General features: G+C 38.9%; 1 protein-coding gene and 1 pseudogene across 2 annotated transcripts in view; one reads left to right on the forward strand and one right to left on the reverse strand.

The window, feature by feature from the left end:
* Positions 1-14,925, reverse strand: part of ENTPD7 (ectonucleoside triphosphate diphosphohydrolase 7) — a 36,696-nt gene that overhangs the window by 5,085 nt on the left and 16,686 nt on the right. For both annotated transcript variants that reach the window (XM_019724871.3, XM_088791900.1), the window contains 6 exons: positions 13,083-13,186; positions 10,873-10,929; positions 9,234-9,367; positions 5,458-5,624; positions 3,019-3,343; positions 1,014-1,099 (listed from right to left, as the gene is read on the reverse strand). In XM_019724871.3, coding sequence (XP_019580430.2) covers positions 1,014-1,099; positions 3,019-3,343; positions 5,458-5,624; positions 9,234-9,367; positions 10,873-10,929; positions 13,083-13,186 — 873 coding nt within the window. The remainder of the gene's footprint in view (positions 1-1,013; positions 1,100-3,018; positions 3,344-5,457; positions 5,625-9,233; positions 9,368-10,872; positions 10,930-13,082; positions 13,187-14,925) is intronic.
* LOC109443853 (receptor-binding cancer antigen expressed on SiSo cells pseudogene) lies at positions 3,823-4,478 on the forward strand (annotated as a pseudogene).

Below are 14,925 nucleotides of genomic sequence, written 5' to 3' on the forward strand. Positions count from 1 at the left end.
GTTTTCCTTTGCACACTCCCACGGATGTCAAAAAAATCTCTCTCTCAGCTTCAGCTCCCTCACCTCTAGGTGGAGCCAAATTCGAGCCTATTTTATATTAACATTTACCAGAAATGTGAAGAACACCTTTATGTAATAATATTATGGCTATGTTTTTCTTTTATTTTTGTTTTTATTTTTTATTTTTTTAAAGAGTTCTTATCTTCAGAGAACATGCTGAAATATGTATGTATATAATTATAGGAAGTCTGGGTCTAGTTAAGATAAGAGGGGAGCTGTGGATGGGAAAATAGATGAAACAAGATTGGCCAGGAGTTGTTAACTGTTAGTAGAGTAGGAGGGTGATACCATGTTTCCCCGAAAATAAGACCTAGCCAGACCATCAGCTCTAATGCATCTTTTGGAGCAAAAATTAATATAAAACCCAGTCTTATATTATGTTAGATAAGACCCAGTCTCATATTATAGTAAAATAAGACTGGGTCTTACATTAATTTTTGCTCCAAAAAACACATTAGAGCTAATGGTCCAGCTAGGTCTTATTTTGGGGGAAATAGGGTAGGTACAGAAGTTCATTATACTATTTTTGTTTATGTTTAAAAACTTTTAAACTAAAATGTTATAAAATGGGAGGACCAATAAACCAATCTGGCAAAATACTGGTATTTGTTAAAGCTGGATGACAGTTACATGAGGGTTTATATTACTGTTATTACTACTTTTCTATATGTTTGATATTTTAATAAAAAGGACTTTAATAAAAAATAAAAAAAAAAGACCACAACTTTGATTTTGAACCGCTTGGAGATAACTCTGGTAAACACCCGGTTTTCCTTGGCTTCACTAAAATAGGCTCATTATTTGTCCCCTATCTCTCAGAAAAATCAAAATCTGAAATAATCAAATTCTCCTTCAACATAAACTCCACTCTGAACTATTGCTTGCTTTCCTTCCTTATAATCTGCTGTCCACATTTCAAGGCTACATCTGAGGGGGAAAAGGAAGCTACTTACTTGAGTCGATGCTCGTCTGCATGTGATGAAAAGAGGCCATTCTTGAATCTCTGAGTTAGTACTGACCAAGCCATGCCGCAGTAATCCTGGAACAACCACAGAGAAACGGTGCACCGTGAAGTTGGAGGCAAACTCTATAACTTTCCCCACAGTCACAGCTATTCCATTTCTAAAGTTACTCGGGGGCTACTAGTTGACTCAGGAAAACAGAAATGGCATATTCATTCACGGCACGAGGTCCTATACAAGGCAAGTCCCAGATCTCAGGCTGCTGGGTTCTGTGAGTGGCCTGGAGACACTCCTATTTACTGCTGTCGCCTCTAAGTCTAGTACAAAGCCAGCCTGACATGACGCCTGAGTCCCTTAGGCTTCGGAGAAGGGTAAGGTGAGGATCAGGAACAGCAACACCAAAACCAAAGAGCGCGTTCTTCCACTCCATGTAAGATTGACGCGAGCAGGTAAAACAGATGGAACAGAGTGGTCAAAAACCTGTCACCGGCCTACCTCCATGTGGTAATTCTCACCAAAGGAATCATTCCTTTTGTCTGTTCAGTAAACTAACATTTCCTGAATGTCTGCTATGTGCCAGGTACTATTCCAGGTGCCAAAAGGGTCCAGCAGTGAATAAAACAGACAAAAATATCTGTTGAAATTTCTTCCTTTCTCATGAAACTTACTTTCTACTGGTGGGAGACAGACAATAACCAAATATACATACATAAATACATACACATACATGTACATATACATATACAGAGTGTGTTAAACAACATAAATGCTCACGGGAAAAATAAAGCAGGAAAGGGAAATAGGTAATATTGGGGAAGGTTACAATTTTGGATAGAGTGGCCAGGGAAGGTGTCACTGGGAAGGTAAGAGTCAAAGTAAGGAACGCAAGGAAACAAAATCATCTTTTATACCTGGGAAAGAGAGCATAGTAAGCCACTAGCAACCCGGGTCAGCAATAACTTGAGCCCTTCGGTGTTCAAGGGAATAGAATTTGAAGAAGTTTTAAAATGAGAGAAAGATTCAGGCCATGAACAGACAGGGAGCCCTGGATGCTGGAAAAGGAAAGGAAGTATGAGGGTGATCCTGACGGCTGGAGAGGAAAAAGCAAATACAAACCAGGCTTTCTCAGTATTTCTTAGGGACTGGCTGTAGGGAACAGAACAGTATACATACTGCACATACTATTCTACCGGAAGTCATCCACCACGAGAACGCTAGAGAATTAGATAAAGCAGAATGGAAAGAATAAAAAACATAAGACAGAACAGATTCTTCTCATAAGCTTTCTGATAAAAGAGACAGATCAGAGAGACATACAATAATTCAAAGTGACGAATCTAAATTAAAGCGGGAACTACAGAAAGCTAGTGGAACTTTAACCTGTCCAGGTAACTGATGATTTAGGCCTACAGGATACTTAAGTCCTATATGTGCTCAAAGGGAATTTTTATATCTTCTGCATTTTACATTTAAATACCACTTCCCCCATCATTGCACATTTTCACAACATCTTTCTAATATTCTGAGTGACCCTATACACTCCGACCTTTTAACAGCTCAAACCAAGAAAATGAAAGTGGACTTGTCTACCTGTGTGACATCAGCTCCAAAAGCACATTACAACTGGGAGCACCCAGTAAGGGGAAAAATACCTAAAGATGATACTTTGGGGTCACAAACATTAAGCAATGTTTAATGTGGTAAGTTATAGGAAAAACTATTGGCTACCACAACAATTATAGACCTAGGTGAACATTTGGGTGACAGGATGCCCTGGGAACCTAAGCTTAATCAATTGCAAGGCTGTATAGTATAGCAGCTTCCTTAACTTTTCTAAATACAATTCCTCATCTGTAAAATGATGCTTCATTGGGCTCCTGTGAAGAGTCAAGTGAGACCATGGAAGCAAAGCCCTTCACACAGCGCCTGGAGGAAAGTCAGGCACCCAATAAACAGCCACTGCTGGCATGAGCCATCTTTGTCATCAATCATTTACCTGAGCAGCCTTGGCAAATGTCGGCCCGTGGTAGCGGCCACCAATGCGCAACACGTCCTCTGTACAGTAAAAAAACTCCGAGAAACCGTAGAACTCGCTATTGTTGAAGTCAATTGGCGACTGGTAGATGCCATTCAGCGAGGCCTGGCTGGTGTTGGAGCGAGCCAGCAGGGGGCTCAGCATTGCCCCACAGGTCGCCCAGTCTCCTTTGCCCCGGACGTGCAGGACCTGGCTGTTCCTCTCCACCACGTCTGTGAGGCCCACGGGCAGGCAAGGATCCAGAAACGGATTGTCAGGACTCAGACCTGTCTTCTGGCCCAGCAACCTATCACAGGGACAAAAACACACAGAACACATCACTGCTGTACCCAACCTACTCGAAGAACCGCCTCGTTTAAGAAACCATTTCTAAGACTGTGCCTCACAGACACTGTATTATAATTTTACATGACATCACAGAAACAAGGATGGAGTAGTACCATGTAGCCGAGTCACATGAACATTTAACCTAAGCAAATTCAAGTTAGCAAAAAAAGAAAAAAGGAAGAAAATAAATAGAGAAATACGGCAGTGACCGATGTTGTTCAACGTTTTAGTCAACATGTACACTTCCCAGTGTAAAGTGAAATTGGAGATGTGTATCTGCTATTCTCCATCCAGTCTTCTTTCCCACTTGACTTAAAAATGCAAAGATCTCACCCTGCTGAGTGTGGTTCTAATGCTGAAAATAACAACTGGGAGGAGGTGAAGTGGAGGGGCTGGGGGAATTTCCTGAGAGGGAACCACGGCAGTGGCTCAGTGGCAATGGCTGGCAAGTGATGGAGCCCATGCCTGACTCGGAGTGGGGAAGGGAGCGGAGGGGCAATTTGATTCCGCCCCCAACAGCCAACTGATTATTTAGTTTGTAGTTGCTGAGCAACAGTATTCTCATTCCTGAAGAGATTAATTTGTAGATCATGCAGAGGACAAAAATTAAGTTGAGACCAAGTAACCCTGTCAACTGCAGTTAATTATTCATCATTTCCTAAACAGACATTGAAGAGTGGACTTCCTAGGATAAAGACGCACCCACAAGTATAAAGACTGAAGGAAGGGATGGGAATGTGGCGACACAACAAAACGCTTTGGAACACCTGGAACCTATTTTAAGGATGTAACACCAGCTATGAAGAAAACTTAGAAAATCGTTATTAAGAAGAGAGAACCCTTAGGTTGTGACATCCCAGGAAGCACAGGTTTCTCTAATAGATCAGCAACTACACAAGATAAATAATCACTCTTCCAAATTAGGTGACTCAAGAAACATGGCAAGAAAATGTCAATACATGGGAAGAAGATGATGAAGCCTGGCAAGTTCCAAGGCAGCAGAAAATAGCAGAGAGAGAAAAAAGAGCAGCAGAACGAGGAAGAAAATGGGAAAGGAAGCAGAGCAAAACAACACTGGTGTGAAGCTTTCATAATGATTGTTCCTCAGATGTCATCGTGCCAGCAGGAGTGATCTGAGCTCCACAACCAGCAACATTTAAGGGTATTTTCACAATACAAACACACAGCTTGACTTGACTGCCTTCATCAATCACCTGGGATAACAGGATTCTCCCAAAGTACCCTGAACTCTTAGTAGTTGAGACAAAACCAAAACAGACTTATGAGACAATATTTCCTTAACATGCTTCCAACGTAAAACAATTGATTGCTGTAGAGACGTTATTACAAATGGGATATACCAATACCTCTTCAAACTAGTGTTTCTAGCTAAACAAATGGGGGTAAATAATTTCATGGTGGAAAAGAACTCTACTATCTATTATGCTTTCCTTCAATGGCATAATGATAAAATAATTTTAAATGTTAAAAAAAAAAAACAAAAACACCCACAATTATAGTCTAACTACTGTATCTGTTACTTAAATGAAGAATCAGTGACCTGGTCCGTGATGGAGGAAAAATGGACTATTCTGGAATTATCGAGAGAGAACAAGTTCAAGGTTAATTTTGACTACAAAAGCTTTTCATCTGTTCAGTGCACTATGAAACTAACTCCCGCATAAAATGCAACTCCATTTGAATTCAACAAACATGTCTTGAGCACTTCCGTGTAGAAGAAACTGCGAGGAGCTACACTGTACTGCACATTTGAAATTAACGTAATTAATCTCACTTAATCCTGTGACGTCCGAAGTGAGACACAGTAAGAAGTCATCACAATAAGCTGCTGTACTTTTTTATGAGTCCTGATGACAAAGATCAGAAAGCATTCTGACCCAGATCCAGTGGACGACTACTGGAGAGTCTCTAAGAGATGCTACCCCGTTGGCAGGGGTGCTAAGAAGAAAGAGGAAGCAAGGATGTATCTTAATAGGATATGAACATTTCTTTTTAATATCTGCAACCTGATGACATTCTATTCCAGAAGCACAGATCTCATGCCAAATGTACCTGTTTTTGTTAAGAGTTTCATTCAGCACAAGGTCTTCATAGCGCTGCCGGGCAAAGTTGCCCCCAAAACCCAGAAAGGTCGTGACGTAAACCCGATACACATGTTCGGTGTGTTGTACATCACAACCCAGGTTGAATTCAGCCAGCAGGATCTTTGCAGCTTCTTCCTGCAGTGCAATGTAAACAGAGAAAGGGGAGTTTTCGTTTTGGTTGATTTCTAGAAAGCTATGACAATGCTAATACACCAGGTTTTGCTGGCTGTGAACATACCTTGTAGCATTCTTTCATCCTCATAGCATTATTTTATACAAAAACATAAAATTACAAGACTGTACAAAAAAGAACAAATCAGAGACTGAATACCAAATTACAGACCAAAACACTATCTGTAGTTATACTGAAAGTAAAATCGTTGCAGAGGTTGTTGTTTTTTTGCATGTACTTTTCTGATTTTCCAATTCTCCAAAATGGGAATGTACTATTTTTATAATCAGAAAAAAAAAAAATCCTTTGATAAAAATAAATTTAAGGAATTTGGGAGATCATCATGAGATCTATTCTATGGCCTTTTCTAAAATGATTCAAGAAGTCCTAATGGTCTCTGTGACAGATTTGGAATTGAGAAAGTTCTGTTTTATCGTACCTCCAATAAAAATGTGCTCTACTTTCTTCCTTCCTCCCACCCTCCCTTCCTTCCTGACTTCAGGTACAGAGGTTGACTTAATCACATTCCCCAGTTCACAGCACATTATCACGGTAAAGCCCCACTTTTGTTTTCTTCATTTACTTCCTTTTATCTTCACACCCACTCCTGTTTCTGCTCCTCCTAGAGGCAACCATCCTAATGTGCTTAATGTGTAATATTTGTTTATATGTATTATTGCCAAACTGTTTTGAATTATTGTTTTGAATGTATTTATTTTTAATTTATGAAAATGCTACTGTGTCCAGCAATTCCATTCTTAGATATATGCTCAAGAGAACACTTAGGTATACACAAAAATGTGTATGTGAATATTCACGGCAGCATTATCTATAACAGCTAAAAACTGGAAACAACCTAAATGTCCATCGGCTGATGAACAGATAAACAAAATGTGGCATGGTCAGACAATGGAATGTTATTCAGCCATAAAAAGGAACTGAAGGACTGACACATGCTACAACATGGATGAACCCTGAAAACATTTTGTTATGTGAAAGAAGCCAGTCACAAAAGGATACATACTGTATAATTCTATTTATATGAAATACCCAGAATACAGGAATCTATGGAGACAGAAAGTAAATTAGTGGCTGTTAGGGCTGGGGAGAGGGGACAGGCGAGTGACTGATACTGAATATGAGGCTTCTTTTGGGGGTGATGAAAACATTTTGGAATCCGATAGTAGTGGCACAACTGTGAACTGTACAAAAAATGCATTAGGCATTAAGGATTATGTAGGTTTTTAGAAGTGCTATTGCTATGTCTCATTGTTTCTTTCCTTTTTTTATGGAGCACTAAGATCCATTACATCGCTACCGGTATGTGCACAACTGCTTGCCAATATATTCCTAAACCAGTGTTGCTTTCTAAATCTGCACACACAGTCATTTGTTTAAGGCCCACTGCCACCTTCCACCTACCCCTTAGTATCAGAACCATGACTTCATTTTACTAGTTGAATACATACTAACAAATACAGCCTAGAAAGTTTCACAACCTAGTTCCCAAAATCTCCAACCCTAGCACAGATTTCTTGGCTGAATGCCAAAACCACATTTCCAACAGTCCTGCTGGGTATTTGGACACATATGTTCCTCAGAGATCTCAAACTCAACATACCTGAAATTAAGCTCATTGGTTGTAGGACTTCAGAGCTGGACACCAGAAAGATGCTCTTACCCAAACCACCTGGTTTGCTTAGCATCAACCCTGCCCTTTCCCCTGTGGTCTCTCACAGTGACTGGGATCCTCACCCTTCCAGTTAATTCTCTAAGCTGGGCCCTCGGAATCACTGGCCATCCCTCCCTGCCCTACTCACACCACCACATTACGTTCTTTTTTCACTCCAAATCATCCCTTGAAATCTGTCCCCTCCCTTCCATTTCCACTTAACATTGTCTTGTTTAGCCCCTTAACACTTCTCACCCAAGGTTCCCTGACCCACATTTGTTTCTCCTACTACTGTGTTTCCCCAAAAATAAGACCTAGCCAGATAATCAGCTCTAATGCATCTTTTGGAGCAAAAATTAATATAAGACCCGGTATTATATTATATTGTATTATATTGTATTAAAGACCCAGTCTTATAGTAAAATAAGACCGTGTCTTATATTAATTTTTGCTCCAAAAGACGCATTAGAGCTGATTGTCCGGCTAGGTCTTATTTTCGGCAAAACATGGTAACACCGAAATTATTTTCCTAAAAAAATGGATTGATTGGATCACAGCCACACAATTAACATAGCCATAAAATTCAGAGCTGGAAAGGACACCTTCAGAGTTTAATTATTTCATAGATGATGAAACTGAGGCCCAAATGACTTCCCACTCCTAAATCTTTGCTGGTTCCCCACTATCTATAGATACAAAAGACAAATTCCCTAGCATGGCACCCAAGACTCTTCACAATTTAACTTCATCTTATTGTCCCAGCCTTACTTAAAATCCTATACTGCCATAGGTTATTCACCATTCCCTGGACATTCTGGGCTCTTTGCTGCTCTTTCTGTGCCCTTGTGCATACTATTCCCTCCATGCAGAGGGCCTTCCTTCAGTTTCCACTACACAAAAGCCTGTCATCATCCAAGGAAAGTAAGTATCATCCCTTCCACGAAGCTGGCATGGCTCCCATTCAAGCCTTTGCAAATGGAGTTGACTTTGCCAGTTCCCACACTGCCACCGCTCTGTTTAGACCAGAGGACCTCAACCACGGTGATTTTGCACCCCAAGGGACATCTGGCAATATTTGGAGACACTTTTGATTGTCAAAACTGGGAGATGGTAGGTGGGGGGGTTGGGGGGGTTCCTATCCTCTGGTAGAGGCCAGGGATGCTGCTAAATACCATTTAAAGCACAGGACAGCCCCACAACAAAGACTTATCCAGCCCAAAATGTCAATGTGCCAAGGACAAGAAACTCTGGTTTACATCAAATGACAGCACACTGTCATGGTTTGCCTGGTATTGCAGGCTGTCTCACTGACAGATTACAAGCTTTTGGGCTCAGTGTAACATGTCTCATTCTTTGCACATGATAGGTGCTCACAAGTGTCTGTATTTCTTCTTCCTCTCTATGATAAAACTTTTCCCTCAAAGTACATTCTTTACATTCTTCTCAGGTAAGGAATATTAGAATGGAATCATTAGTAAGAGAAAGGGAATAACATTTAATGAACAAGTATGTGTCAAATACTGTGCTCTGCGATTTATATGCATTATCGTGTTTAATCCTCAGGCAACCGCATGAGATAGGTAGTATGCCTATAATTGCTGAAATGTATTGAACATTTATTATATGCTTGGCAGTTTGCTAAGGGCTTTACACAAATGGTGGTATTTTATTGTCACAACTTTATGAAATAGATATTATTACTATTCCCTTTCTACATATGAGGAAACTAAGGCTCAGAGAGGTAACCTGCTCAAGAAAATGCAAACTAGCAAGTATCTGAACAAATATTTGGACCCAGGCAAGTTGGTCTAAATCCAAAGAATCTAATCTAATCTAAATCAAATTTCCTTCACAAATACGGATATCCCTTGCGATGGGATTTCCCTAAAAGGTAAAATACCTGTTTTGGAGGAAGGACAGAGGTTGAGGTAGGAACTTCATAGGCAATTTGGAGAGAGGCTCCTCCCATATCCAGTATCCCTACTGTCCTTCTGCGTCCCGTTGCCAATTCCTGGGGAGCTTCGGCATCTGATTCTGAAATAAATAAAGGAATAAAGGAATTGAAAATAAATAAAGGAATTGAAAACTAAAATTAAGTAAAAAAGAAGGAAAAAACAGAAAACAGCAATCCCTTAAAAAAACTAAAAGAAATTAACACAGAGAAGAATTATTTCAAGTGACTTAAAACATGGTATTTTGACTATATATCCCTTGTAGATATATCTTAATGACAAAAGGAACAAATAAATATCTAAACCACATTCTGGTAGTCTTATTGGTAATATTATTGATATTATTTTAAAACCATTAAACACATATCGAGGAACAAAGCAAATAAAAAAATATGTTATTATATTTAGGGACCAATATTTAGCATAAGAGAAAAAGAATATAAATATAAAATCAACTAAATTAAATAACCTTATAATCTTAAATATGAAAAATCCCAGCTGTTAAAGGCAGAAGGAATGATAGAATTAGAAAAATGATCCTTTTGCAACTTCTAGTGAAAAAACCAGATCTAAGCAATGATAATTGGCTATTAAACCATTAGGTGAAAAGTGAATGAGGACTTTTTATAATACCTCAGATCAGGCTGACAATACCTGAACCCTGAATACCTGATCAGTACTAACACGGCTAAAAGTGGGACAAGCAGACATCACAACCAGCCTCCTCATGTGATGTAGCAGGAAACACTTAGCACCATCTATGATTTAGTCTTGTGGAAAGAACTGAATCTGAGTCTAGTCAAGTTTCCATATCTAATCTGCAGTTTACAGGACCTATGGGGAAATGAGAAACACGTTGAAGACCCCACAAAGATGCGGTCAACCAAATTTAGAACATGGCAAATTCATTCTACTAAGCGACTAGTTTCTCTTTTTTTTAAATGAATGATTTGAAAAAAGAGGTGGGGGGGGAAGGTTAACTGGTATAGATTAACAGAGACATGTCAAATGAAATTCGTGATCCTTGTTCAGATTCTGATCTGAACAAGACAACTACAAATACATATTGAGACAATCAGGGAAGTCGCTACCTGGGAATTAGATGGGTATTGACTACATAGTAGAAATGGTTAATTTTCTTAAGTATGAAAATGGCATTGTGGATTTGTTTTTGTTTTGTTTTGAAACTCCTCATCTGTTAGAGATACATACTGAAGTACATGAAGGTAAAATGATTATGTCTGGGATTTGCTTTTAAAAATTCAATCAGAGAAAAATTCAGGTTGTGTGGAGGGAGTGTGGGGACCAAAACAATGGCAAAACACATTAGTAAGTGTTGGGTCTGGGTAACGGATTCATATAAGTTCATTTTATTATTTACTCTACTTTTGTGAATGTTTGGAACTTTCCATATTAAAAGTTAAAAAGAAACAAAAGAAAGTTAATTAGGGCTGGAAAATGAAGCATCTTGAGTTTTTTTTAAAAAAAAGAAAATAACTCAACATTAGCACTTACTTGCTACTGATGGGTTATAACTTAATCCTTTAGCCTTTAGTTAAGGAACTGTCATAAGACAATATTACTCACCATCCTCATGGTCGAATCTTCCCAAAACAAAGTTGATTCCAATCCATGCATAAACCCCTAAGAGAGAAATACAAAAGCCTTCACTTAATTCTCTTCTGCTACACCATGAATACACCTCTCCCCAGAGTTGCTCTAATTCTCCTTTTTTTACAAAACTAGTGGTAATAATATTTTACTCCACACTCTCAGTGCATGAACTTAAAATCTTTTATCTTAAAAAATAACTAAATAAAGTAAAATATTTTATCTTGTGATGTTTTTCACTTTTAAAACGATTTGCATTTTTCTAAATTTCCTACAATAACTAGGAATTATTACAGAAACAAACGTTAAAATGTTAGTTTGGGTTCTGGGCAAGATGAAGCAAGCACAGTCCACCCTGCTTCCCCACTGAATGCAAGTATAAACTCTGTATAGAGTGTACGGGGCAGCTTTCTGAGGACCCTGAAAATTAATGATAGTGGGCACACTGGGACAGAGATCAGATGTTAAAGAGCCACCAAACCAATACTGAGTTTCCCATTTTCCCCCCTCATATATTACCTGGCCTGGACTAAGTAGCTTGAAACACAAAAGAACACACCAGGTGGACAGAAAGACCTTGCTGTCTGTTCCAAGGAGCAGAAAAGGAAGCTACAAAGAGTAGGGAGAGTGGGGCGGGGGCGGGGGGGGGGGTAATCCCTTCCTTTTTTTCCTTTATTCTCCTACCAGGCAATCCTGCAGCAGCACAAGGTTGGGCAAGTACCTAAAATTCTGACCAAACATGCTGCAGACCCAAGAGTTGGGGCAAATCCTTATTGCTTATTTTTTTCCCTCTGTCCTCCACCACTTGGCCCTGCATGCAGATGCAATCAAGGAAATAAATGCATGGCAGAGTGGGCAGATTCGAACCTGGGCTTTCTGACCAGAGGGCTGTGAAAGTGAGCTCCAAGGAGCCAGAAAGTGTCAGGATGATCATAGAAAAAAGGGAATAAAGTGGTGTATGAACTCCTGGGCTCACCTTCAAGCTACATATGCATGGATCTGACTCTAAACAATATAACAAAGGTTTTGAGAATGGAGCTGGGGCGAGACAACCCATTGGTACGGGCTATATGCAGGTTCCAGACTGGCCACTGGCTGGCACACCCACGGGACAAATCCAAATAGCAGTGCCAAGTCTTTTAAAGATGAACCAACAGAATCACAGCCCACAGAAGGCAGGTCAGAACTTGAGGCCTGAACCTAACCAGGTCAACTATCTGCTCAAACAAACAAACATACAAAAAAATCAATATTCTCCTTATGATTGAAACAAGACCCAGAGTCTCATAATATAATATTCAAAATGTCTAGGATACAATATAAAATTACTTGGCATAGAAAGAATGAGGGAAATCTCAACTCATAAGGGAAAAGATGGTCAAAATATGCCAACCCTGATATGACAGAGCTGTTGGAATGATCAAAGATATTAAAGCAGCTACATAACCAAGAAATAATATCAGTCTTACAATGAATGGAAAGACAGAAAGTCTCAGCAAAGAAATAGAATATAAAAAGAACCAAATGGAAATTTTAGGACTGAAAAATGCAATGTTGAAATTGAAAAAGATAAATCTTTTTCCCTTACGTGGACTGCAATTAAAAGACATAAAAGATCATTTTTTCCAAGAAACAAAAATATAATTCATCATACAGACCGCACAAGAACACACATTCAACTCCACCCCAAAACTACAAACCCCATAGGGTGAGTTTTTAGGAAGGTATCAATACTGCGTAGTAAGTGCAATGAAAGGAAAGCCCGTAACAAAACAAAAGTAATTCATTCTGATCATTCCCTGCAATCAAAACTTCTCCTTACTTTAGTAATTTGCTTTACATTTGAATTTGGCAAACTCAGTACAACTTCTAAATGCAGATATGTTTTCAGAACTGTAATTCGCTAACCAAAGAGCCATTTGGAACCACTATTATGTACTGATACATTCTTAAAACCACAGTAGTTAGCACAAAGTTAAAAACAGATATAAACTGATGACTTCTGGAAGCAGCATTCTAAAACAGACACCAATGCAGAATATGCAAATAAACTATACAGCAGAACCAAGAAAATTACTGTCAGAAAAATAAAAATCAGATATACAAAGCAATCCTAAACATCTGTTAGCGAGACTGTGCCACGGTTGGCTAAGAGGTGACCTAGCGCTCCCCTCAAGGCCCAGTACCTTCCTGCTTCCCAGAAATCACTTCTGCCTGAGACTGTGAAAAGAGGAAGTCGAACTCCAGCGGTAAATCTCTCACCAGATCAGCCAAGATGGCCAACTGCTTCCTGCAAGAAAGAACGAAAAATCCAAACGTTAATCCTTAAACTCTCTTCTCACAAACAACCTCAACTTGACCTTCTACTCAGCCTCGTGACCTCACTGTTCACCCCATTCCTTTTCAAGTCCTGTTTCTCTTTGGTACGTCCTTTGATTCCAAAGGTTTCAACTGCCTCCAGAATATAGCCTCCTATTTAAAAGGCAATATGGTGATAGTAATACTTTCCTTTATGTGTTACAATTCAAATAATTATTGAATTTTAGAAAATGAAAGTTGTATTCAATCCTATATGGTACATGAAGAGTATTTTGTTTTATTTTTAACATAAATTGGGATTATATTGTACATTGTTTTGTAGTAGAACTCAAAATATATTGGACAACTTTTCATGTCAATACATGTAGATAAAAATTGACCTCATTTCTTTTAACATCTGTCTAATATTACATTGTATAATTATACCATAAATTATTTAGCGGGTCCCTATTTATGCATATTTGCGTTATTTCCAGTTTTTCATTGTTATAAATAATGCTGCAGTATTCTTCCTCTTTGTATTTTTCTCTGATGATTTCCTTGTAATAAATTTCTAAAAGTGTAATTGCCAGATCAAAGATTAAGCACATAAAAAATTTGGTACATAGTCCTGGATTGCCCTTTAGAAAGGTGTACCCATAATGTATATTCCAGACAGCAAAGTATGTCGGTGCCCACTTTTCCATACCATCACTAAAACCAGCAAGCCCTCTTCTTTGGGTAGTTAAGAAGCATATCCAGTAGGGAGGGTAAAATAGCTCCTCTTGTTCCCCATGTAAAATTCTTATTGCATGAATTGAAGCTGGGTGGTGGGCGAATGGGGATTCATTACACTGTTCTCTCTACTTTTATATACATTTGAAATTTCCCATAATTAAAAGTTTTTTCCCTTAAAAATCACCTTGTATTAATCTATAACTTTTAAAGGGTTTTTCCATTACAAAATAAAAAAGAGGTAGAATAAATTCTGTTACTCCAGGCCTTTGGCAAAAAAATAAAACCTAGTGCCAATAAATTCAAAATAGAGTCCAGGTGATTCAAAGCCATTTTGAATACTGCTCACAAATGCTAATAAATTATCAAAGCATTAACTATGCAAAACAGGTTCTTGCAGTGATAGTTACACTTACGTCAACAATTATAGCTGCCATAGAGGTAGCAATGATTTCATAAGCCCAGGATAGAGCTAGGCATTATTAAGAGAGGTGATCAGAAAATAAGTTAAAAGAAAAGGCAAGTTCCGTAAAAATTCTTAAGATAAAATAAGTATTAACATTCAGAGTTTCCACGCTGACAGCAAACATTTAAGACAAATGAGGTGGAGCTACAGTGGGCTTTCTTTGGACAGAAACTTCTTTGACAAACAGAGGCAATGCTGAGCAGTGTCAGGAGATGAGGCAATCCCCTCCTTTGCTTCAGACACACAAAACATGGCCAAACCATCGCCCTGCTGGTTGACTCTGATTTTTGACCTCCGAGTCAGCCTTTTCTCTGGCCCTCCTCCCTGCCTCCTTGGTTGTGAGACCTGAGGCTATTCACAGACTTGTGAGGTGGCACCACCTGTGTCATCTATACTCTTCCTAGGGTTTCTAAACTTTTGGACGATATGAATATTACTTATGTCAGAAACAAAAAATCCTCAGTTGCATGCACAGTATGATTACAACTTTGTAGAAATTAAATACAGATACACAGAGAGAAGAGAATGTG

Source organism: Rhinolophus sinicus, chromosome 15 (assembly GCF_057876585.1).
Source record: "Rhinolophus sinicus isolate RSI-liver-muscle chromosome 15, RSI-T2T, whole genome shotgun sequence".
NCBI lineage: Eukaryota > Metazoa > Chordata > Mammalia > Chiroptera > Rhinolophidae > Rhinolophus > Rhinolophus sinicus.